This window comes from Phaeodactylum tricornutum, chromosome 11, assembly GCF_000150955.2.
Source record: "Phaeodactylum tricornutum CCAP 1055/1 chromosome 11, complete sequence".
Taxonomy (NCBI): Eukaryota; Bacillariophyta; class Bacillariophyceae; order Surirellales; family Neidiaceae; genus Phaeodactylum; species Phaeodactylum tricornutum.
The window spans coordinates 697424-722270 of record NC_011679.1 but is presented as its reverse complement, the minus strand read 5'-3'; the positions used below and the strand labels follow the sequence as shown (position 1 = coordinate 722270).

Below are 24847 nucleotides of genomic sequence, written 5' to 3'. Positions count from 1 at the left end.
TCGTGTATCCTCTGCACCGCCCCCAGCTTCTGCCGAAAGCAAAGTTTTTAGTCCCCATTCTTTCATACAAAATAATCCTTTTCCTCTCGACTGGCCTGTCCATAACCTGCCGGTGTACTCGCCTCCTGCCGCAACGGCGTTGACGCAAAGCTAGCATCCTGAACTCTTTTGAACTTGACGTGGGGGAGTTGCTGCGTTCTTCGGTCATAAGATAGCTTTCCCCAATAATGTGCCGGCGTAGGGGATAATTCAGTGTTTGCTAGGTTCCTCATAAGTATATTTCGTAGAGCAGCAGCGACTTTCGTCGGGCAAAATGACTTTGATGTGGAGGATTGTCCGCGGAAAAGGTCAAGGATAACCTTTGTCAAGTGTGCCTACTCATTTTTCAAGCGCTTCCTTTTGTAGCTTACAGTTAACCAAAGTTACTGGACAGATTTATATAGCAGTGCATTGACAGTAAGAAGGAATGGAAAGGTCGTCTAATGAAGGAGCAAGATGTTACATGAAGCTCCGCTATCCCTCGATTGTTCAGAGTGAGTGTACAAGATACTCTCCACTTCTGCGCGTACTGGAGCAATTGGTATAAGTAGTGCGAAGCTAGGGCTGCGATCTGCGTTACCTTCCTTGATGTAATAAGGGCCAAGTAATCTAACTCATTGTCTCTTCATTGGGCAGTTCATGTTGTATAAGAATCTATCGAAACTCCCAAACAGTTCCGCGACCCTTTGCGTCTGGATTGTCAAAATTGGGACGAATATAGCGGCACGGGCTGAAGCAGGCAGCAGTCCCAGTGAAACCGCAGTCTATGATATGTAGAACAGTGCGTAAAATGGAGTCGGCCCCCCCATGAGCCAGTACAGTTTCAGCATAGAACACTGTGCTTGCCGCCGCAAAGCACAGAATCAATCTCCTTAGCTTCAAGGTCGTACGCATCTAAGCGCTGAATTTGAATCCACGCAGTTTTAATAGGAGGCGAGTGCTTGCGCAAACAGTATGAAGAGCGATCATAACATATCAGTGCTTGTTGAATCCAAGCCACGGTACAGAGCAAAGTATACATACCCTCACTACTTTGCTCAGGAAGTGATACACATGCTTTCCTTGTGCTCTACGCGAATGCCAACGAAGTGGTGGTTGGACTTCGTTGTTGCGCTGGCGGCTTACAGTTAGACATTGTCTTCGTCATCACAGAGACTCCCGTGAATATCTGTCAATGCGTCACATTCACTGTCGTCGTGTGTGGACCGCCCACAGCGTGCACACGGGTCTGAATCAAAAGCTGGCGTTGTTGGAGTGCTGGCAAGAGATTGACTGACTTCCGCAATCGTTGGAGTCGAAGGACAGAATGGTACGTTGCTGTTTCCAGTAGACGAGTTTATCGGGCAAGATCGTTCGAACGTGTAGGAGATCTTTATAGTTGTGCCGTGAATGTCGGTCAATTCGCTGCAATCTGAGGCGTAATGCGTGGGCCTTCCGCATCGTAGGCAAGCACCAATAGAGTGCCGTAGTGTCTGCTGCAGCGAGAATTGTTGTTCTTGCGTGAATACTGACCGTGCAAACTGTCCGCCGCGCACCTTATCCACTCCATACTTTTCCATGAGCTTGTAGGTGATCTTGTCTTCTTCTAGCCGCAGATCCTCTTCATCGTACCTAATAGATTCAACTAGTCGAACAGGAGGATGGAGCTCAGTCCAGCTTGAGCCATTTCCGGCTTGGTGTTCCTGGAATCGTTGCGACAGGGCCCGCGTGGTGCTCCCTACGTAGTAACATCCGTGCTCCAGCTGTAGTACATATATTTGAGGCATCACCGTGGTTTGCCTTCGCTTATCACCTACAACGAAAGACAAAAGCGCGACCAGGTCTCTTCGTTTCGGTAGCCATACACTTCGGCGAAGTGCACGACAGCCAAATGTTGTGCAATATGCAAACCTTACTTGAGTTTGACGATCTATCAACTATTAACGCTTTCTTTTCGGAAGCATTTCCTGTCAATAAAACCAAACTCCGCGCTGAGCAAATTGTTTTCTTGATCGCCAAAAAAGAACCCTCTAAGTATAACGAGACGGCGTAGTTGGCCCTTCTGAAGCTGGCGCCAAACGGTATCGTGATTGCAGTCATTTACTTTTGATAGTAATGTACCTGCGGTTGCTTGTATTCGAGGGATCTGATCGGTGCCGCCTCGCCTTCTCATTCGGGGTACGGTGCGCCAACCATCTGCTCCAACATCCACGCTCCAAATGACCCCGGCGTCGAAAAATCGTCAATGGAATAGGTAGGTCAAAGGTAGTTGATAGTAGACGTAGTCGGTCTTTTTTTCGGATGCTGTAATATGTATAATTTTGGCTTGAACCTCAATCCGCGAATTCGAAAATATCATTTTCGAGAACTAAGGAAATAAAAAGGACGCTGGCTGTGAAGCTTCAAGATGAGTTTCTGGAGGACCGTGACTCATTGACTGTAATTTTCCGACAAAAGTCTACGAGCGTATGGTTGTGTCGGCTAATAGAGGAATCCTGTCAGTCAGAGGAAACGACTTCGTTCCTACTGACCCCGTGGAAACTGTGAAAATATTGGAGACAGGCCCCGCCCCATTGGAACGTAGCATCTGACCATCGACTTGTGTGAAAGCAATTTGTGAGTGCTGTTCATCACGGAGTTTATGCATACTATCCAATCAATCCGTTACCTTCGAGGAAGTCTCGTCTTCTTCCAGCTGCAGATCAGAAGAATTGTATCAATGATATTCCAATATTTGGACGGTGAGATGGATTTCAGTCCAGTGTGAGCCCATTTACGGTGAGCAATTTCGTACACGCAGAAGTGAAAGTACCAAATCAAATTTCATCTTTGTAGCTACTGTAAAGACTTCTAAAAGCGCTTTGCGCTGCCCTGACATTTTGTTGGTCAACTTTGTGGTGGAACAGCACGAATTGAGTAAGTCGTCTGATACTAGACTTCGGCCTGCAGTAACAGTTGCCCACCCAGTTGGTTTTGCGTTTCCAAAAAAGGTTTAATAATATTGGCGTCAACTAACTTTAAGAGTGCCGGTCACCAAGAATCTATAAAACTGTTGCGGACCTACCATAATCTTCGGCCATTCGCGTCGCTTCTCGCGTAGCATTCCTCCGCATCATGACCACTGCGGCCGCATCGACTGCAAAAGAAATCTTCGTCGTCACTTTCGTCTTCTTCCGACTCCAGCACTCGACCGCTGCTATGTGTCGTGGCGTAACATCGACTTTCGTCGTGGGTAGATCGTCCACAGCGTGCACACGTTTTGGAATTCACCGTACGCGCCCTCGGCTTTTGAGCGACCGCTCGCCGGGGCATCGGCTCCATCTCGTCTTCTTCTGACTCCAGCACTCGACCGCTGCTATGTGTCGTGGCGTAACATCGACTTTCGTCGTGGGTAGACCGTCCACAGCGTGCACACGTTTTGGAATCCACCTTGCGCGCCCTCGGCTTTTGAGCGACCGCTCGCCGGGGCATCGGCTCCATCTCGTTTTCTTCTGACTCCAGCACTCGGCCGCTGCTATGTGTCGTGGCGTAACACCGATTTTCGTCGTGGCTAGACCGTCCACAGCGTGCACACGTTTTGGAATTCACCGTACGCGCCCTTGGTTTCTGAGTGACCGTTGACCGGACCTCCGACTTGTGGGTGGAGCGGTTAGTCTCGCTTGGGCGTGGTATGACCGTACCGTAAAGATCGGTCACCGCACGACAAGCCAAGATGACGTGCCCTTGTCGACCGCATCGCATACAAGCACCAACGGAATGACGGAGAGTCCGCTGTAGAGAACGTTTTGTTTCTTCCGTGAAGATCAATTGCACAAACTGTCCGCCGCGTACCTTGTCAATGCCCACGTCTTTCATGAGCTCGTATACTTCCCGGTCTTCTTCCAATCCGGGACTTGGTCCGTGGTACCGGTACGATTTCCGTATCTTAATGGGAGGGTGCAGTCGTGTCCAGCTAGAACCTGTCCCGGCCTGGTGTTCCTGGAATCGTTCGGACATTGTACGCGAAGTACTCCCCACGTAGTAGCATCCTCCCTCCAAACTCAACGTGTAGATGGTGTAGCTGTTCGGCATGGTGGAGGTATCCGACAGCTTTTGATGCTCCAACGAATGCCCCGAGCAATCGCATACTCCGGAGTGCTCCAGTGTCTAGCAAAGTAAAGGTAAAGCAATATAACACCAGCCTCTACTAGTCGCTCGCGTGAACCCGGCACAATAACGTCCCGCGATCATGCCAACCGTACTCTTCCCTCCCGAGGCACGTTCGCGGGGTACGGTACGATACAGTACAGTATATTGCAGTATATCGCAGTTTAGTACTTGAAGCACACATATACCATCTGCTCGTTTGGTTCGAATGACCCTTGAGGTCCAACATGTTGCTTATGACGGAGAGACCCTGGGTGGTGGTTGTCATTGATAGGTTGGGTTATGTGAGGGAGTGACTGTGGGTAGGTACGGTTTATCTTTGATCGGATGCTCCGAACTCGTTCCGACGAACCGGACCGAAGGGGGTTCGCGGATTGACAGTGAGTTCGAAACTTCGAACCCCCCCTGTACCGGCAAGCAATGTAAGTACGCTCGCCTATATGTGACTATTCTTTCCCGTCTGTCTGCTGGCCACTATTACTACCCCAAGTACGAATCGACCATCGTCGAGGACCAACGCTGCCGTAACAAAAATACACCGGCATTCCACACACCCCTCCGCGTTGTCCGACCCCCTCCCCACGCTACGATTCACTGTCACTCCTTTGGCCCAGAGCCTCCTCAGACTTCCAACAATCCACCAAGGCACATTGGTTGGTAGCAAAGGAACAAAACACTTTTCTCTTTCACCTCGTTACCCAAAACGTAATAAACAACGGCATCGTTTGTCGTTACGTATTCTTCACAAGCACTGCGGATTGGTGGGTACCATGACGGCCAGGGTGGGTCCGACGACGGCGACGCGCAAACTCACGGACGCGGAAGCGGACACGTTGCAAACGCGTTTGCGCAGTTTCATGACACCGGGAGGTCCGGAAGACGAAGAAGACGTGAAGGAATTGGTCGAGTACCTCGTCATTATGGTGTCGAACCAAAAGACTGCGGAAGACGCGTATCAGGAAATGTTGGAAATGGATATGGACTTTTGTCCCCCCGCGACGGCCCAAAACGTCCGTCGCGCGATTACGGAATTTCTGCAATCGCTGGATGCCGCAACGACACCAGTAGAGACTCCGGTAGAGGATCATGCCGATATAGACAACGGACGCGTCACCAAGATTCAATCGTCCGGACGCAACGCCCTTACCATGTCGGGAGCGCTGGGCGCGTCACGCCAAGGTCGAGCTAAAAATGAAGCAGCCCCCGCTCCTTCGCGTCGCGCCCCTCCCGCCAAGGATCGTGCTACCGCTACTAGCACTACAGCAACCGGTGCTTCTGCAAAGACTGGTAGCGGTCGTAAAAGTCAACCACCCAACAACAATCACAACAACAGCAGTGCGAACAACAACAACAACAACAGCCTCAGTCGTACGCCCCGCGAAGCCAACGGCGCTCCCCGTCGGGATGACCGGGGCCGCGCCTTTGATCGATTGACACCGGGACGCTCCAACGATGGCCGCCGAAGTGGCGGACGGGGCGGTCCCCGTGGCGGCACCCCCGACGCTCCTTTGCGTCGCCGTGACGATGGGAGAGGCCTTGGACGGGGAACCGGTCCGAGTCCCCGCGGTGGACGCGCCGTGGGACACGCGTCGGGACAGCGGCGTGAACGCGACGATTACATTCAACCGGAGGAACACGATTTTCTCCCTGCTGGACGAGGGCGGGGTAGCGGTCGTGGGTTCGAAGGAAGCCGCGGTGGTGGTGGTGCTGGCCGTGGATTTGACGACGGCGGCCACAAACGCCTACGCCTGGACCATCACCATCCGGGTGACGGAGGCCATTCCAACCAATCTTACGCCTACGACAATCATCACGGCTACTACGATCAAGGTTATTACGATGAACCCGGCTACCAGCCGTCCTACCGCGGCCGTGGGACTCCTCGCGGCCGGGATCGTTTCGGTGGTCGAGGGCGTTTCCCGGGACGCGGTGGTCCACCCGCCGAGTCGGGGGCCGACGCGAGCGAACACGGCGGCGACGAAACCGCACAAGCGGCGGTCGGGCATCCCTCGCCGCTGGTGCAAACCGCCTTTGCTGGACGTTCCTACAGTTACCGTGGACGCGGACGCGGCCGGGGATACAACCCCGGTCGCGTCCACGTGCAAAAAATACTCGCACAAAATACATGGGTTCGCAAGAAGGATGGCGATGGTGCCGATGCTGACGCGGGCAAGGAATAGGTCGCCCAACGCAGGGACAAGGCCAAAGATTCGCGGTTTATGTTTTGTGTGAGAATCAAAAACCATCGAGACGAGCCCTTTTTTTATTTGGAAACCGATTGAGAAAAGAGTCAAAACAAACAAAAAAAAAAAAAAAAAAGAAACTAATGAATATTGATGGACTCTGAAAAAAAAATCACAAAAAATGGAGCGTCTCTCGAGACATCGTCTTTTCCGACACTTGTGGAGAAAGTCTTGTGTCTTTGGAATCTTGTAGAGGCTGTTTTAGATACGACCAAACACACGGGGGTCGTCCAAAACGCTTGTAAGGGCACGTTGTAGGGAATAAAAATGGCCGTAAGGATCGAAACACAAGCCTTGTTTCGCGAAGAATCGTTTTGTGTCTCCCTAAAAACCCTGCATTACTCGCACACACCACGAACGCGACAAGAGGACGAGACAATCTGCCTTTTTCACGCGATATTCGCATGCGTTGTCGGCCAAGGAACCTTTGGAGCCTGCCAAGTATAACAAGTAATGGAGCTTCGGCAGGCTAGACTGACTGTGAATACAGAGAATAAACCGATAGGGTGAATAGAGGTATAGAAAATTTTTGAGCAGGCCAAATGGTTGCTACTATAGTTATTATAAATCTTGCCGATCATTGCGCTTCGCTGCGAATATCTACCAGTGCATGCATCAATAAAGGCAATAATATCGGCACTACTTCCTGGGCACCCTTGGGATTACCTGGGAGATTGGCAATTAAACAGTTACCACGAAGGCCTGCGGTCCCTCGGGAAAGGCAAGCCAACGGCTGTAATCTCGAACATTCTGTCGTAACAAAGGCCATAAGGGCGGGGCACTCCTGGTCCACCACAGAACGGGTCGCTTCGGGCGTTATATCCCTTGCACTCATGCCTGTTCCGCCAGTCGTCAAAATTAAATCCATATTTCCGTCGGACCACGCAACAATTTGGTCTTGAATGGCTTTCGTGTCGTCGGGTACAATGGCGGAGATTATTTCGGGATGAAGCGAATCGGCAAAGACAGTGTGAATAGATTCCGCTACCGCCGGGCCCGACAAGTCTCCTGTGACATATTCATTATTTGCCGCCCGATCACTAACAGTCAAGATTCCAATCTTCGGTGCAACCGCGATTGCTGCTATAGATGGCAATGGGGGAATTTGAAACGGACCAACTTCTCTCGTGCCCTTCGCTGGCCGAGGAAGAGGATTTTCCGAGGTGGCATCATGCAACTCTGACGCCACCACTTCTTCGATATCCTGACAACATACATTCGATAGAGCCGACAAAGTCTTGGGATTAGTTTGAGTGGGGATCACGGTTGCCGGGTCGGCGCGTGTCGCCAAGAGTGTCTTGTCATGTTTCGCTTGAATCGACATACTGGCGTTATACTTTTCCCTTTGCTCGGCTGTTGCCTTTTTCTGATGCCGATCTTTCCAATCCCCATACGTCATACCGTAGATATGTTGAGCGGCTTCTTCGTATCCAAATGCGTTCAGAGCTTGTACGGGAGAGACTTTGGTAGTGCAATCATCGGCATGTGCTGCGACATTTCCCCCGTCCACCAATCGTCGCGCTTCCAACACCATCCACTGTGAGGAGGATCAAGTATGCATAGATTTAGCATCGCTGTGCAATTACGATGCCTGACCTCAACAGCAAGAACAGATAAATAAACGGAGCATGTCGTCGGCTTACCTTGGCGAGGCAATTCCGGCAAAACCCAGAAAGCGCCATGAGGTCAATGTTCTGGACTGCATCACTGTGTAGTTGGAGATGTTCACAAAGGCTTCGGAAGGCTCCAGCTTCTAGCTTTTCTACGATCTCCGGTGGCAAATTCTGAGAACAGTAGTCTTCAGGGCTTGTCATGACTCAAGAAGTCTCGTGTCACCTTACTGTTAGCAACTGACAAGAAGCAGGTGAACCAATATGAAAGGTAATCTGAAATGATACACGTAGACGAAGTCTGAGAATTCTGCATGGAAGCGATTTACAGTCGAGAGCACATCAGCTTGCATGCTAACAGTCAAGAAGATCGGTTCTTGCCTGTTTTGAATCGAGGAAGCCCAACTAATATCGTGTCCTAGCTAGAGTCTTGTTCACAGTCAAGACACTCCGCTACTTACCAGTTTAGGTGCGATTTAGGGCGTAACACGTAGACCGGTACATATTTCTACGTGATTTTGAAACCCAAGCGGCTCATTATTGCACCAAGCCTTTTTTCCTGTTACAAGAAAATTTTGTGCCTCGATAATTGCTAGTTAAATTCTTGAAGAATTAGCATATTGGATGTAAACCAACAATCAATAGTACAGAGAACCACATTTCAATAATGAGGCATCATTCCATTAACAGAACAGCATATGTTGTATTGTATTGCTTCCTACCTTATGTCTTTTACCTAAATTGCGCATTGTCTTTGCCTCTTTTGTGTACCAGTTGTGGATGCTTTTCTCAATTGCTTCAATGGTTGCTGGTGACATGTGTTGAATTGCTGCAACTGTCACCTGACCAATGCGTTTTTGGCGTAGTTTTGGTGGCTTGCTCCAGCTGCAAATAACTGGCAAATGCCCCTTAAACCAAATTATAAATCTCTTTGGGGATTCTTACAAGGGGCCCACGCTTTGTTGGAGATACTGCTAATCAAGAAGTGGCTGCTTTCATACATTCTCTCTCTTTGTTTGTCTGTATTACAACCATTGTGTTATCATACTCTTTTTGTTTGCATGTTCTCCGTTGTTTGATAGTGTTCTGCACAGTGTAGGTTGCACTGGTTCCTCTGCTTGCCTTCATACTCATGGCCCTCTTTCGAGAGCTTGCTTGTGTTTGCATGCCTTTCATATCGAAACTTTCTTGTGTACAAAAACTGGGAGTAGTCTTTTCAAGTGTAGAAAGTGATGCCATTGCAGGCACTGGTGATTTGGATGGGGTTGTATATATCTTTGCAGCAAGGCGACGGGTGCGCATCTGGATGATATGGTCCTTTCTCTCGGTTTCACTAAATTTTTCAAACGCCATTATATCTGGTAGGTTTGCCGTTCCCTCAGCATCATTCCAAACATTTTCGGCAATAGTACACTTTCAATCCGGGATGCCTGACATTGTGAAAGCTTATTTTAATAGTCTTGGGCCGTTCTAGATGTTGTCTTTGTCTTCAAACTGGCTTGTAACAGTGATCTGTCGAAAATAGCAGGCAAAATAAAAGGAACTGAAAGAGCCTTTCGTGCACTTAATTGTATATATCTCACGGAAAACGAAACCAATCACCGAAAGCGTTTTTGTCGTGTTTAACTGGCGTTCTCATGCTATAGAATTGTTTATTGCAAATGTTCCTACCTTGCCTAAAGAGTTGTTTGACATTGACAAAGGAGAGGGTCTCTGACGAAGAAAAATAGGCAACATAACCTGTTACAAAACGGCGGCTCATAATCGCACCTAAACTGGTACCGGTATTTTTCTCATTTTTTTAATTTGTGACAAAAGTCCAAACTAACTTTTCCATAACTTCCTAATAGCCATTTGATAAAGAAGAGCTTATTTTAAAATCACTGTGAGCTATGCTGACCAGATGGACTGCGCAAAAATGTTACATAAAACGGTTCATTGGGAATCAATAATCGGTCCAATATAGATTATAGGGTACAATTTATACAATAGTCTATTCATCTGTTGGAGAGAAAGATGGTGTGTACCCAATACGCCTGAAAAGGAGGTACCACTTCAAGAGGTCGCACCAATACGAAAACCTTTTCCTTTCCTCCTCAGATCGTTCGCTGTATGGAGCATTTTCCCCTATAATGGGACGCAAAAAGGCAGTCATAGTAAACTTTTCACCGCCTGGTCCTGACGAGTTAGGGTCACCGACAGGGTCCATGCCTTGACATCGCTCGGCCTCTTCGAGTTGTTGCCACTCGTGTTGTGTAGGCGGCGGAAGAATACAGGCGATACGTTGGAGATCAACTCCGCGTCCCTGCATCAGTCCCTCCATGATGTGACCTATAACAGTCTGCACTTGAACGGATTTACCACTCACCGGTAACAAGGCAATAGCCTGGGGACTCTCGCCCTCCACGAAACGATTGTAGCTTGATTCCCAGGAAGCCAGCCCTGTCTTCTTGTTCGGCTTATACACGGCGTATTGCCACGGTGCGGTCGGCGTAAATATGCCGCCTTCAAACACCATCTTTGCGCTGTCTACAGAGACAGCAAGTGCTTTTGGTTGGACACGATCGGCCCATTCACCCAGAACGGATACAAGCTGGTCCAACGAACGGGCACGAACACCAGCAGCTACTAGGGACGAATTGTCCATCTTTATACCAGGTTGACATGTGGCAGCGGTGTAAGCGATAAAAAGCATGACATGCTCCGCTAAAACAGCAGAGGGAGATGTCTGGTAGTAGACGGCTGTCTCCAATCGCCATTTTTCAATAGCACCAAGAAGAGACTCGAGCTCTTCAACGCGGTCGTGTCTTTCGTTGTGACGAAGCCTCTCGAGATAGGAATACCACGTAGAGTACGCGCGGATGACTTCACCATCGCCTTCTTCCACCTCCCTTTGCGGAAGCTTGTCGATCCTCACACCATTGTCTTCCAGTTGCTTCAGGACATGCTTACGTTTTTCCTCATCCTTTTGCTCTTGTTCGCGAATAGATTCAGGAACCGGCAATAGGACAGGTCCTAACGTCTCTCGGACGGAGCGACCAAGCGTGGTCTCCTCAAAAACCGTATAAGTTCTCCTGAAGCCATTTGTGTCCACAGTCTTGCTAATTCCTACAATGTATTTCTTCTGGGCCAGCAATGGAATGAGCTCCCGATACAAAGCTGCTGGACGTTTTGTGACCAACTTGGACTTCAGAGAATCTATCGTCGCTTTCACCGACGACGGGCTACGATTTCGTTTGTAGCGGTGCGTTTCCAGTGTAGCACCATCAGCCAACAATAGCAGAATTTGAGACATGCTTTGTTGATTCAAAGCGTCAACAGCGTGCAAAACAATTCTCGCTTCGCCGCCGAAGTCACGCTGGGCATCATCTCCGTACTTTTCGACACTCTTGCAAACATCACAAGTACCGCAGCGGTCCCCGAATGCAGGTTCCTCATTAAAATAGAGTAGCAGTTGTTTGCGTCGACAGGTTTCCGCGTCCAAAGAAAATCGTTTCATGGCCTCCATACTCTCCAATGTGGCCTCCTTCGCTTTCCCATGCAAGCCCCCTAGGTAAAAGTCTGACTGGTATCTGTCCAAATCGCTACTCGCGACGTACAAAATGCAGGTCGCGGGCAGACCGTCACGTCCCGCACGCCCGATTTGCTGGTAGTACTCCTCTAACGTTTTGGGTGGTCCAAAATGAATGACCCGTCGCGTATCGGGCTTGCCAATGCCCATACCGAACGCGACAGTGGCTACGATTACGGTCGTGACGCCGGTCAAAAAGTTCCGGTGCGCCGTCGTCCTGTCTTCTGCGTTCATCCCCGCGTGGTAAGCCTCAATGCGAACGTTTGACGGAGCATGCGTTTGCAAGTAGGACGCAATATTGTCAACTTGGGAACGAGTGGGCGCGTATACAATTGTGCTTTGCAAAGCTACTCGGTTGCTGCTGCTACTACTTGTAGACAAAGACTGCCACTCTGCCAAGAGCGATTGGAATGCGCTAGGGATACTGCCAGTCCCGCCCGTCGATTTTGGTTTGACAATAATTTCTAAATTGGTCCGATCAAAAGACTGCCGCACTACCAAGGGATTTTCCATTTGTAAAGAAGTAAGGATATCCTCCTGCACCCGGGGTACCGCGGTGGCCGTCAGGGCCAGTAGGGGGATCTGACGTAGGACGTCGTGTGTGCGGAGCGACGGGCCCACCGAGCGAAAGCTGGGACGAAAGTCGTGCCCCCATTCCGATACGCAGTGAGATTCGTCAATCGCAATGAGTCGAATCGGCTTGTAATCTTTGTGCAATTTCTCTAGAGCCTGCAGAAATTCGCTGGTGACTAGCTTTTCGGGCGTGACGTAGATCAAATTGTATTCACCGCGGAGTGCCTTGGCTTCCTCGTCGGGATCGGTTTGGGATGACCCTAAGAATGTCGCCACGGGTTTCTGCGTGCCACTAGCGGAGGACGCCGACAAAAAATTGAGTTTGTGTGTTTGATCTTGCATGAGGGAAATGAGGGGACTGACTACGATTGCCACCGTGTCCGTATGGAGGGCTGGGATTTGGTAGTTGAGACTCTTACCCGAGCCGGTAGCCCAGAATACTGCCGCATCACGGCCTTGTAAGACCACCTCTATAACTGGGAACTGTCCCGGGCGAAAAGCGGGGTAGCCAAAGTAGTCTTGCAGTGTTTTGGTCAAGCTTGCTTCGTCAACAGGAGCACTATCGCAAGTAGACCCCAAGCTAGTGGTACTAAAACCACTAATAGAAGTAAGCGAAACAAACTTGCGACGTTTGACAGAGTTCAGCTTGAGATCATTGGCCACAAAGGTGGCGAACTTGGACGGACTGTCAACAGTGGTGGCTGTCGTGTTAAAAATAGTGGATGGTGTGGCCTGCGCGACGGCTTGATCGAGATCAAAGTCAGCTAGAAAACCATCGTCGCCAAACTCGTCTGCTGCCATATTTTTGTGGGCGGAAAATGATGGTGCCGCCCTCGGCTTGCACCAACGATGCTGTAAGGCAACGGCTACTTTAGGATAAGAAGACACCACTCGCTGAGACGGCAGTGATTGGTGCAAAGGCAAGGAAGTGAAAGCAGGCCGGAGTGAAGTCACCGACTTGAGCATAAGACAAGAAGGAACAACAACCATGCAGCAGTAGGAATGGCGCATTCACGATTTCTCCTTGAAACAAATCGCTCTTCTCAGGCGTTACTTTGATCGATGAGGCTTCTCGATGCAACACGCATTGTTTGACAATTGCATGGCGCAACCGAAATTGAGCAAAATAGGTATCTGGGCGACATTTTGGATGGCAACCCTAACCCCGATTGAATTCAAAGGAAATCGATCTAGCAAACATGAAGGGCGTGTATACTTTTACACTGCGTTGACTGTTCCAGATATGTTACATTAGGTAGTTACGGTATGAGCCATTGGCTCTTGCGCACGAACCCCTCGCCGAGCCACCATCCCTTTCTCACAGTTAATGCAGACCAGTAAAAAGGGTGTGGACGTAAGGTACCGAGTTCCTCCAGGTCCTTTGTGATTCGAGTAGCGACCTCTACCCGGACCATTTCCAGCTTGTGGTACGCAAATACCGATAATTGTTAGGGAACCCGACTGGACCTTTCAACGGTACTCTTTGTCATGTCGGCTGGATACGCGTCACGTTTGAAGGAATACCCGCACAAGGGTGTTTGCGGGCTGCCGGAAAAGCAGGATACACCGCGTCAGCTCAAAAGCAAGCTTGCACGGCTGGTGGAATTGATGCAACCGACGGATCGCCCTCGACGAATCGTGATCGTAACCGGCGCGGGAATCAGTACGGCGGCGGGAATTCCGGATTTTCGAGGACCGTCGGGAATTTGGACTTTGGAAAAGAAAAAGACGTCCAAGAAACGTCCGCTACCGAAGAAACCCCGCTTCGAGCCGACGCAAGACTCGCAAAGTACAATGGATTTCGCCGCGGCGCAACCCACACTCACGCACCGGGCCATTACGTACTTGACCCAACAGAAAGGCGTTGTTCGCTTTGTGGTGACCCAGAACGTGGACGGCTTGCACCGTCGATCGGGTTTGTCGCGAGATCATCACGCAGTTCTACATGGTTGCGTCTTTACGGAACGATGTAATCATTGTGGCCGTGAATACTTTCGAGACAAAGATGTGGGTGGAATGAGTTTTCACCCTACGGGGCGACTCTGCGATGTCCCGTGTGTAGGCAAAGAGAACAGCAAGGGAATTTTGGTGGACACGCTTCTGGATTGGGAAGATGCATTACCGGAAGATGACTTGGATCGGGCGACGACAGAGTGTGAGACTGCTGATTTGGTTCTATGCTTGGGAACATCCCTACGAATTGAGCCGGCCGGCAGTTTGCCAACGCTGGCCAAAGACTATGTCATTGTGAATCTGCAAGTCACGCCCAAAGACGAGGAAGCAAGTTTGATCATACGAGCCAAAGCTGACATTGTTATGACTCACTTACTGGAGGCGTTGGGATTCGTGGACTGGGAGAAAGACATGGCCCAGAACCCTCCCACTATTGAGCGTGTATGGCTGCCACCTGCACCCGCAAAGCCAGTAACCAATGTGTACTCCTGCCGCTCACGGCGGAGCACAAGTCAATGAAAGTAAAGCGATAGCACGGATTCTAGTTATTGCTTAACAACAGCCGAAATGGGAAACGGGTCCCTCTTGCTCAAAACTAAAACTCGTTTGGCGTGTGAAAGATAGCCGCGAATGTAGCCACGATAAATGAGATTGGCCAAGATGCACTCGACTTCGTCCAAATCGGCTGGCATGCCTAGATACTTCAGTGCGCTGGCAACATCTACCAGCGATATCTGGTGTTTTTCCAGAAGTAAATGCACCCGCCGAAACAAATTCCGGTAACAGACCACCTTGCACTTCTCCAATAGCAGATAGGTTCCTTGCCTACTCCAGTCCGGAACAATGTAAATGAGCGAGGTTGTAAATACAAAGAACCCAAAACAAATGGTTCCAATTAACAGTAAAAACAAAGCGTACCTGATAAAGCGATCCTGAAACTGAATTAAAGCGTCGTTGAATGTGCGCAAGTCGCCTTTACGGATACCATCCACCAGTGGTAGAAATTCATCAAGTTTGTATTTGGTGAGCACTGCAGTCCAAAAAAGGGCGCAACAACTTGGTTGAGAAACATGGCGGTACCGATTTCGAGAAAAGAAAATGGTTGTCTCAACATTGTCTCAACATTGTCTACCTACGTTGACCACTCGGCATTCGCCCACGAAATAGTTTGACGGGCACTAGGTATCGAAGAATTCGCTGCTTGTTTTGAAACGCATTCTTGTGACAATTGCTTAGCGCGAATTCCAGCTTGGACTCCGCTTCGGCATACTGATCTTCAAACAAACTCAGTCGACCGACATAGTAGTTGTACGTAACCATTTGCCCCATGACCCCTTGTGTATGCAATTTGCGGGTTTCGACCGGTTTTTGCAAATTTTTACACAGCCGCAGAGTATTTAGACGAAAGTAAATCGCGAAAAGCTCATTAACAATGAAGAGGACCCCGGCTTTCTTGGACCCTTCCTCGGCGTCGTACGGTGCTCCCGGTCGGAGTTCCTTGCGGTCGTTGAATGTTCGGCTGAAGCTTTCTTGTAAGAGCTGGACAGCATTTTGCAGCTTGGCTTGATCGTTTCCGTTGGCGGCTTCCTTGTCGGCCCGGACGGCAATACGGTGCGTGCTCCGACAAACGGTGTGAAGAGCAGGAACCAGCCAATTTCCCGTGGACGAACCGAACACCTGGTGAAAGGCCGTGTGGAGTGCGCTCTGACTTTCGTAACACTTGACCGCGTAACCCTTAGATAGTTAGTGAAAAGCACACACGTGTGAGTCGGCTGGCCATCCAGGACGGTACCCTTTTTACTAAGTATTCCTGGCACACGTACCGCTTCCGCCGCTTGACACGCACCCAACCAGGCGGACGCGACATTGGTCCAATTCCCCCCGTACCTGTCCTCGAGAGTACCCGCGTTCTGGACAGGCTGGGGTTCGGCACCTTGACGAGACAGCGCAATGGGTGATATTTCCAAAGCCCGGGCGACGCGATAGGGATCTCCGGACGCGACGGCTCCGGCCAACGTTTCCAGCCGGCCGCGGCGATCCATCAAAACTGTCTCTGGTTGGATGGTCGAAGCCACGACGCGTGACGGAAAATGGCCTCTCGACAGAGCCGTTCACTGCAGGAAGAATCCAGGAGAGATACGGCCGAGTTGGGCCGAGGATGGGGTGGGGCTTACAGTTCGTATCAAGTTGGTGTGCTCCAGAGCCAGTGACACGGTAGAAGTGTCCATATAAGTAAGGTTTTGCTGTCGACGGATTGTCTGTCGTATATTTCAAGAGAGACACAGAGAAAACGAATTATGGACTTGAAATTATGTCGTGCAATCCGTCGCTCGTCGATGCTGACAGGCTTTCGAAACCGGCTCCAGCAATACCTGTAAAACTATTTTGTTATCGTCGAACGTTGGTACCTTGTACCAAAGGTAGATCGCACCCTTATCCACACTACATACCTCCACCACGGTATGATGCAATCTCACGTGACTTCCGAAGAGCAACCAGGCGAACCGCACCAACGGTACGACAATGAGAAGATTTTGTTGCGGCACTTTCGAGATATCCGGAGCTCCGGAAATGTAAACGGGGCGTTGCAATGGTTTTGTGCGCCAGACTCGTGGCAAGAAAACGTGACGCCGGGAGTTGGGCGGGAGGGGCAGGGTGGGAAATGGTACGTCGATAAAGACTGCTCCAACCTTACCATTATGGCACCGGCAAAGAAAGACTTTTGGCGAAAGACGTACTACGAGCCGATTTTGGTGAAGGACGACGGACCTTTTCTGTACCACGAGCTAGACGCTTCGCAGCATTATACGGTTGAGACGACTTTTCACTTGACCGCTGCTAGACAATTTGACCAAGCCGGCCTTTGTGTACGCATAACTCCAGAACATTGGATCAAGACGGGTATCGAAGTCGTTGACGGCGTCCCGCGCTTATCCTGTGTCGTCACCAATATTTACAGCGATTGGAGTACACAACCGTGGTCGGCTTCGCCGCCCACAATGGAGAGTTCAGTGTCTGCTGAGAAGTCGGACGCAGTCTTTGTTAGGGCCCAAATTCGTATTCACTGTCGTGGGTCGAGTTTTGTGGTGGAGGCGAAAGAGTCAAGCAAGGAATGGGAATTTTTACGCATTGGCCATTTAAACCGGGATATGCGTCACACGAACGATCCTTTGCGAAATCACTCCGCGGTCGAAAAGTCCTGGAACGGGCCGTCGGCTGCCGAAGGAAAATTGTGGGTTGGAGTCTTTGCTTGTTGCCCCGTAGACCAGCAAGGAAGCTCGGTGACATTTTCCAACTTTTCGATTGCGGCTGGTTCGAAATTTGACCACAACGCGGATGATAACCACTAAACCGAGAGAAAATGCAAAACTAGACTATTGACTGTAATCAACAGGATCTCTTTGCAAAAGAGTACGGAACTTATATTAGAAAGTTCTTTTTTTTCTGCATTCGCAGAGGATAAAACAATTGCGATTCCATTAGGCTCTGTTTCCTACTCGTAAGTGGAAAAGGGTAGGTCTTTCCGGTACTGAAAAACTGGCCGCCTACCGTACATCGGTTGGCTCCCAGCTCCACCGACGCCAACCTCGAAATAGCAACCGGAACGCAACATCTTTTTCTCCATTTTTTTGCGGGCCTTCCCGATAAAAATCTGGCGGACCATGCCACCGATCATGAGAAAGTCCGTTGTTGGCGGGCCTCTTTTAGGGGATCGTGAGAATGCGAATCGCGGAAAGGAAGCTCAGTCATCCAGTGTAACTTTTGAGCCTTTGGTTTCCGATGTTTTAGACGAAAATAAGTCCGAGCGATTCGTGTTGCTACCGAATTCTCGTTACGTGTCAGTACTCTCGTTCAGAACAGGAAAGCGGATCGGCACACTCATACCAGGGGAACACGCCGATGACTTACTCATTATTGAAAGCACTGCTTTGGCTCTGTATCCACAACCGACCCAGACGGTGAAGGATATCATGTCTGACTCGAATCGAACAAGTGGAGAAAATGCATTTCGTCACGTTCTTCTTTTAGGCTGTCGAGACGGAACCATTCGCGAGTTCCAACTAGCAGCACTTCTTGATTCAGATGCGAAGAAATCAGTTTCCCAGAAATTAGGAGACTTTTATTTCGATGGTCCTGTTTTTCGGCCCCATCGAGTCTTTCAATTATCGGAAGACTTCCCCGTTATCAAACAATTGTCGGTTCCCAAGTTGTCCTCCGGCGGCAACGCTACTGACGGAATATTTGTTTACGCGATTGTGGAAGAAGGACCGAAAGGAGGAACATCATCATCATCATTGTCAAAAATACACGGATCAGTACTTCGATTGTTTCTACCATGGCCTATAGCGTTGGATGTTGTCACGGGATCCATTACCATCAAAGATGATACAGCTGTCTTTCAAATCGACAGGGTTAAGCACGCTTTCAAAAAGTCCAAAAGTTATGCTGGGCCTTTACGTCTTTTGTCGATCCCCAGTCGGCAGAAGGGAGCAAATCTTGTTTTGGTGGCACGCAGAACGTCTCTATGCGTATACCATGATCAGGTGAACAACAACAGAAAGCTATCTCCAGCTGAATTCACTATTCCTTCCAGCGATGCCATAACAGCAATTGCAGTTTCACCAAATGGAAAAGACATTGCTTGTGGCTACTATTCTGGAGAAATCAGGGTCATGGAAAACTTGCTGGCGCTTGCTGAGGAGTATTGCATCTTGAAGGAACGCTACAAGACAGGATCGGACGAAAGCGGCTCTGTTAGTTTGGAGAAGCCAACGCATCCTTCCAAAACTATGGTATCGCGAAAGCTGCATTGGCACGCACATTCAGTTTCTTCGCTCTCATACGACGCTGTCAATTCAGCCGCAGAGCCAATGCTGTACAGTGGAGGCGAGGAGAGCGTTTTGATTACATGGCAGCTCTCGCGAGGAACTTATCGACCAGCCGATGTACTACCCAGAATTGCACTTGGAGGAATTGTCCACTTACTCTGTATCGAGCAGTCGGGGCAGGCGAATGGAATTCTTGTCTACAGCTCTGACAACGCGTTGCACCTGTTTGAGTTACATAATCGCTCTCAGTGTTGGAAGGTTCAAGGGTTGGCCGTTTCGCCAGGACGGGCAATCATACCATCCTCTCCAAGAATGAGCATCAATCCCCAGAATCCTGAAAAAATCGTTTTGGCCAGCCTTGGCGGAGCTCCAGGATACATTCATTGGTATGATCCGGATGCACAACAAGTATCGAAGGTATTGGAAGTTGCTCCTTACAATCGAGTGAGCAGAACAGAAAAAGGCGACAGTCCAATGCCTTCACCTTCAATCTCCCATTCTCACTTTTCTGAAACAGGAGCTGATCTAATAACGGTCGACACTGCACCGACAGAAAATGCATGCGTAGGAGCTGAGCAGCGACTGCCTGATGGATCTTCCGTTGGTGTCGTTACCACACTTAGGTTTTGGAAGGAGTCTACAGGATCAAAGCCGTATGAAGTTGTTGCCGCAATGACCCATCCTCACGGAATTAGAAATCGCGTTTCAGCAGTCACTCTTTCATGTGACGGAAAGTATGCTTGCACTGCAAGTGCAGACGAAAACGCTTTCCGCATGTGGCGACAACTCTCGCTAGAAACCAGACAGGCAAACGAGAATCGAATGCCATCATGGTTGTGTGAATGCAAAATTACAAATCCTTCCGGCTATTCAAACTTTGCAACAGGTCCGAATGCAATGAGCTTTTCAAAGGATTCAAGTATCCTTGCCATCGGATATGGCAACACCATCACATTATGGGACCATTCCGAAGTCACATTTCTTTCATCCCTTACTCATCTGGATACTGTTGGCGAAGTAATACAGTCAATTGACTTTCTTCGATCGAGAAAGCTTCATGACATGGTGTTATCGGTGTCAAAATCAGGCGTCACTTTGCAATCGCCATTTGGTGTCAACGGCCCGAGAAATTTGGGTTGGTCATGGGCGGTGACCAAACCGATCCGAAGCACGTCAGAAATTACAGATTCTCTCTATTTGACCGGGGCAGATATTGTTCTTCTTGCTCTTCACGAAAATGAGTCAGATGAGTCTAGAGTTATCTCAATCGACGCTTTGACGGGCAAACAAAGCAAAATTTACGCCCAGAGAATTTCCGGTAAGGTTGTATCTATGTCTGCCAACGAGCCATTATCGTCAAGGTCGAATTGGGGAAGCAAGCCAAGAGATTTACCAATTTCTTTATTTATCCTAACGGAAGGAGACAAACTCCTACGAATACAGCAAGAGTCTTTTGAAGTTGCTACAGAGGCGAATATGGAGCAAGACTTCACGTTCAACCTTGCTCCGACCTTGCCACTTTTGGGGAGCGTTGATGCAAAAAATGTTAAGCGAACGCGGACATTACTCTCCAGGGCAGATCTTGAGGAACCCGTCCCGAAAAAGCTTGCGCTCGACAAGTTCGGAAGTTCAGTAGGGGAACTTTCTAGATTGGCGTCGACAGAGTTGCCGAAGCTTGGAGGTGCATTTTCGAGAGCATTTGTTGCACGTCATTTACGTACCCCAGCAAGGTGACTGTTAGGAACAGGATGACTACATCGAGATTATCGACGTAAACAAGCGTTAACAGTAAAAAAACACAACCCTGGCATTTTTTACTGCCAAAATAAAAACAGTCTCATTGTAAAAATCGTTACGACATCATCGTCTGACGTAATTGGATCAGCCGTGATGCGTCGTTGAGAAACACGAATAAAAGCAAGAAACGGCAAAAGAAGCTGCTAACAGAAAGAATTGACTCGTAGAAGCGGCAGCGAAAATAAGAGTAGTACTTCGGCGTTGAACGAACCATCCTACAAAGAGAGAACATCAGCAAATATAGCACTATGCTTTTCAAGAGGCAGAAAAAAGAAGAAGATGTGTTATCGGAGAAAGCAAGTAACAGTCAGGAAAGGGGTTCCACGAATGGCCGTGCTACAAAACGGCAAATTGGTGGCGCAGCCACTTTGGGGTGTGTTACCGGGTTTTTGTTAGTTGGACCAGGAGTAGCTTTGATCGCTGCGGGCGGCGCAGCTGTGGCTGCGACGACAGAAACGAAGGCAGGCGATGTTGCGCGCGCCAGCGGAGATGCCGTGGCCGCCGTGGGCGACCGTCTGGCGAGAATAAACCAAAAGCACCACGTCGTTGACAGGACGTCAAAAGGCCTTGTGAAAGGTGCAAACTGGATGACTCGGAAGTTGCAATCTAAGTCAGACTCAGATACTAGACTACCATAGTTCGATTAGTTGTAATTGTATTTTGAGTCAAATCTCTGTATCTAGTGAGTATATCCGATGGTTGAATATGAAAAGCAAATCATACGATGCTGGCTTTCGTGCGAAAGAGAATAATCGGAAGGTCCGCATCAATACGCATCATCTGTTCAAGCTCTCCTGTCGTTGAATCATGAGTTGTTGCTCCAACTGGATGGCCTTTGTCATGGCTTGTTCCGTCATTCGTTTTGTTTCTTGCGCCTGCAAGCTTTCCTCCGCGTCGATTGTATCTTCGTCCATTAATAGGAGGGATAATCTCAGCGTTCGTATCAAAGTCAAGAGATGCGATGTCGCAACACAAATATTTTCCGAAGCTAATTGGCATTGTAACGAGGCTAGTGCAACATCAGCTGCGAGCGGTGGCGGTGGCGGATCCTGAGCCGATATCATGTGTCCACCACCAGCTAGCGAGTGCAAAGATAGACAACACAAATTCAATGTTAGTTCGATGATATTCAAGCAATGCGCTTTTTCACAGCTGTAAGACTGCTAAGGCTCCACAATATCGAAATACGCAAATTGGGAGCTTACCTCTGGGATCGTGTTTATTTTCTTCGGCCAAAGCGGTGACAGAAGAAGCCGACTTTAGTAGATTTGAGTATTGCGTAGAAAGGCGGTTGCAAGTGGCGTTGAGGGACTGGGACCACTCCTCCGCAGGCGTTGCGTCTTCGACTGCCCGGTCCATTCTGAGGGGATTGGAATAGGAAGTGGTGCCTGTCTATAATTAATTCGTCAGATGCTGCTCTATCGGAACGGCTTACATTAATGAGAGCACGGATGTCTCTCTCGGATGTAGAGAGCAAGTTATTTCCTGCCTGTAGTTTCTGGCGGACGCATTGCCATTGTCAACTTTCCGAAACGGCTGTCGAAGAGACGTGACGGCATATGCTAAATTCTAAAGGTAGTTGGGAAACACATCTGCTGTCAGTCAGTCCGTCGCCTGTTATACTCCATTCCAATCCGAATGTTGATATAGAGAATTTTGAATTTGCAAACAGATCCCGTTGTTGTGGTGGTCGTGTTCGGTCGGTTCACGAATGTGGCGTAGCTGAAGATACATTTCGAAGATTTGCGCGCTTGCTTTATTGGTCGTCTTTTCGACTGCTGACACCTACTAGCTAGTAGACACAATATATGCGGTTCGGTGTGTCGGAGCAACCGCCCATGGAGGGGGATCGAAACCGAGAATGAAGACGTCTTCACTTGTACCCCTGCTGCTTTTGGCTTTGATTGTGCCAGAGTGTCAAGCCTTTTTGCCTCCGTCGAACTCACCACGCGGTAGAATCGGTGGCCTTTTTTCTCAACCGTTTACGGACGGTCGGAACAGTGGCGACAATGGCGTTCCGCCATCGGATGACATCGGGCACTTACAAGCTTGGGATGGCTTCGAGGGTCCGACTCTCTTGGCCTCTATTATTCGGAAGAACGATACCGATGCTCCGTCGGGACTTCGTGGTGGTGGCGATGTCGTCAAGGGCACGCAGGCTACGCTTTCCTCAACGGTTCGTACTGGGCGAAAGCCTTTCAATCCTTTCGAGGAGCCGTCGTAAAACCTTTAATCGAGGCCAAAAAGAAGGTCGCCAACTCTTTCAAAAGCAAAGAAGTCAAGAAAGAAGAAGAGCTTCTGCATCAACTGAAAAATATGCCGATCCAGAGAGTTGTGGTTCCCAATTCAACCGTCCTTCCCAACGAGGTTATACAGTTGGCGGCGAACCGAGCCGGTGTGGTTGGCCACCCGTTGCAGTCCACTAGCATTCAAAGCTTTGCCAAGTCACTCAAAGAATGGTATATTCGGAAAGGCTACATTCTTCATTCCGTCACGGGGGTAAGTACCGTCAGATCCAATCAGTCTACGAGTGGGGAACGAGATTTCATTGTCACTCAGTTTAGTTCACGGTTCGGATGATCACTAGGCAACACTACAATCCGAAACAGGTACGGCAATCATCACGGTACAAGAACCTGCCGTCTCCAAAGACCCTGTCGGTATCACGTTTTGCAAGGAAATGGTTGTGGATGAAGAAACGGGAAATCTCCTCACCTTTCGCCAGTACAAGGACAAACATCAGAATCGACGCACGTTGGGTTTCGACAAGATAACCAAGGCGGATCTCAACACTACGTTTGTGCCAACAGCGGGCCACACCCGACCGAATCGTATTGCCTCTGCTTTAGGCCTTTCGCCCGGAAATCCCTTCCAATGGGACGGTATTCGCTGGCAACAAATTGCCTCTAGCGGAATTTTTGCTCAAGTCTTGAGGGCCACCCCTCAACCCATGCAGGACGGGACGGTGCAACTACACATTTTGGCTACCGAAGCTCCGACCCGGCATTTGGAATATGGACTGGGGAAATCGCTGTACACGGGGTCCTGGGAAGGTGAACTGGACTTTGAGCACATCAACTTGCTTGGGGGAGGCGAATCGCTGGGACTTAGTGTTCGTCGAGGTACTAAAGACGCGGAGCCAAGCATACGGTTGAGTTTTACGGACAGTAAATTTGGTTTGGGTGGTGGATACGACCTAGAAGTTTTTAGTGACTTTATTGGCGATCAACCGGAAGAAATGCAAGAGGGGGAACTACCCCCCGACTACGATCATGATTCAATTCTGGATCGCAAGGGTGCAACTGTTCGGCTACGCAATCCAATATGCTCCAGGATAGTTCGCAATAGTGTGGCCAGTGGCTCTCTGGAGCGGACGGCAACCAAGACGGGTCTCCACGAAACAATTGGAAGTACCACACTTGCGGTCGGACCATTTGTGAAACGACTTCCCTACGACGCACGGTCTAGCATTGATGCCAAATGCTCACTTGGTACCAGACTCTTTGCTGCATCTTCGACCACAGAAGAGGCGAATGCTCTTTTGCCGCCTCTCAAATTGAAGCCGTACACTTCTGCAACAGCGACCACACGGCAAATATTTCCTTTGTTGGCATCGTTTGGACCGGGAGGGCGTCCTTTGATTTTGGCACTGAAGCATTCAATTACGACGGCGACGCCCAATCTTCCCCGTCACGAAGCCAAAGCTCAGGGCATCGCACACAATATTCGAGGCTCGTCATTGAACGGACGAGTAGCATCGGCGTTGACGGGAACGACAGAACTGCGTGTGCCCATCGACATTCCTGTGGTCCAAATTCGCCAGGATACCAACGTTGTGTTCTTTGGTGACTGGCTGTTTGCTGCGAAAGACTCGCAGAGCTCTTTTCGCCGCAAATCTTGTGTCGGCGTGGGAGTGCGTAAGAGTGTACAAGGCATTCCACTCAAATACGATCTTTGCTATTCCAGCGACGACGGCAAGTTTCAATCGGCATTCGGCCTCGGCGCGGATTTTGATTTTTAGCTACCGTTGTATTCTGTGTATCGATAGTATCCAAATATACGAATAAATGCTTAACTGTAAGCAAACGAAAGTCAGTAGTATTTTGT

At 49.4% G+C, this 24847-nt stretch overlaps 11 protein-coding genes across 11 annotated transcripts; 5 read left to right on the top strand and 6 right to left on the bottom strand.

Annotated features, from left to right (window-relative positions):
* Nucleotides 1–1166: 1166 nt before the first annotated feature.
* PHATR_46890 (predicted protein) lies at nt 1167–2118 on the bottom strand (the record flags this gene model as incomplete). The annotated part of the gene is made up of 2 exons (XM_002185737.1): nt 1167–1756; nt 1935–2118. The coding sequence occupies 2 exons, from the start codon at nt 2116–2118 to the stop codon at nt 1167–1169; spliced, it is 774 nt and encodes a 257-aa protein (XP_002185773.1).
* An 875-nt stretch (nt 2119–2993) lies between these two features.
* Nucleotides 2994–4362, bottom strand: PHATR_46889 (predicted protein). Its single transcript, XM_002185736.1, has one exon. The coding sequence runs from the start codon at nt 4087–4089 to the stop codon at nt 3079–3081; it is 1011 nt and encodes a 336-aa protein (XP_002185772.1). The 5' UTR covers nt 4090–4362; the 3' UTR covers nt 2994–3078.
* Nucleotides 4363–4774: 412 nt separating this feature from the next.
* On the top strand, nt 4775–6344 carry PHATR_46888 (predicted protein; the record flags this gene model as incomplete). Its single annotated transcript, XM_002185902.1, has 1 exon — nt 4775–6344. Exon 1 carries the CDS (start codon nt 4935–4937, stop codon nt 6342–6344), a length of 1410 nt encoding a protein of 469 aa, XP_002185938.1. The 5' UTR covers nt 4775–4934.
* A 640-nt stretch (nt 6345–6984) lies between these two features.
* Nucleotides 6985–7470, bottom strand: PHATR_13395 (predicted protein; the record flags this gene model as incomplete). Its single annotated transcript, XM_002185735.1, has 1 exon — nt 6985–7470. A coding segment is annotated over one exon (486 nt), but the record flags the coding sequence as incomplete, so codon positions are not given.
* Nucleotides 7471–11300: 3830 nt separating this feature from the next.
* On the bottom strand, nt 11301–12701 carry PHATR_2089 (predicted protein; the record flags this gene model as incomplete). The annotated part of the gene is made up of 2 exons (XM_002185734.1): nt 11301–11925; nt 11980–12701. Coding segments are annotated over 2 exons (1347 nt in total), but the record flags the coding sequence as incomplete, so codon positions are not given.
* A 948-nt stretch (nt 12702–13649) lies between these two features.
* On the top strand, nt 13650–14633 carry PHATR_52135 (silent information regulator protein Sir2; the record flags this gene model as incomplete). The annotated part of the gene is made up of 2 exons (XM_002185901.2): nt 13650–13891; nt 13952–14633. 2 exons carry the CDS (start codon nt 13650–13652, stop codon nt 14631–14633), a joined length of 924 nt encoding a protein of 307 aa, XP_002185937.1.
* Nucleotides 14634–14659: 26 nt separating this feature from the next.
* PHATR_13237 (predicted protein) lies at nt 14660–15584 on the bottom strand (the record flags this gene model as incomplete). The annotated part of the gene is made up of 3 exons (XM_002185733.1): nt 14660–14939; nt 15033–15144; nt 15251–15584. Coding segments are annotated over 3 exons (726 nt in total), but the record flags the coding sequence as incomplete, so codon positions are not given.
* A 992-nt stretch (nt 15585–16576) lies between these two features.
* On the top strand, nt 16577–17464 carry PHATR_36940 (predicted protein; the record flags this gene model as incomplete). The annotated part of the gene is made up of 1 exon (XM_002185900.1): nt 16577–17464. The coding sequence occupies one exon, from the start codon at nt 16577–16579 to the stop codon at nt 17462–17464; it is 888 nt and encodes a 295-aa protein (XP_002185936.1).
* Nucleotides 17465–17755: 291 nt separating this feature from the next.
* PHATR_46884 (predicted protein) lies at nt 17756–21118 on the top strand. The gene has a single exon (XM_002185899.1). The coding sequence runs from the start codon at nt 17777–17779 to the stop codon at nt 20675–20677; it is 2901 nt and encodes a 966-aa protein (XP_002185935.1). The 5' UTR covers nt 17756–17776; the 3' UTR covers nt 20678–21118.
* A 398-nt stretch (nt 21119–21516) lies between these two features.
* Nucleotides 21517–22234, bottom strand: PHATR_46882 (predicted protein; the record flags this gene model as incomplete). Its single annotated transcript, XM_002185732.1, has 2 exons — nt 21946–22234; nt 21517–21818 (listed from the first exon to the last, which is right to left on the bottom strand). The coding sequence occupies exons 1-2, from the start codon at nt 22097–22099 to the stop codon at nt 21517–21519; spliced, it is 456 nt and encodes a 151-aa protein (XP_002185768.1). The 5' UTR covers nt 22100–22234.
* A 331-nt stretch (nt 22235–22565) lies between these two features.
* Nucleotides 22566–24840, top strand: PHATR_46881 (predicted protein). Its single transcript, XM_002185898.1, has 3 exons — nt 22566–22916; nt 22979–23239; nt 23328–24840. The coding sequence occupies exons 1-3, from the start codon at nt 22602–22604 to the stop codon at nt 24759–24761; spliced, it is 2010 nt and encodes a 669-aa protein (XP_002185934.1). The 5' UTR covers nt 22566–22601; the 3' UTR covers nt 24762–24840.
* Nucleotides 24841–24847: the final 7 nt, after the last annotated feature.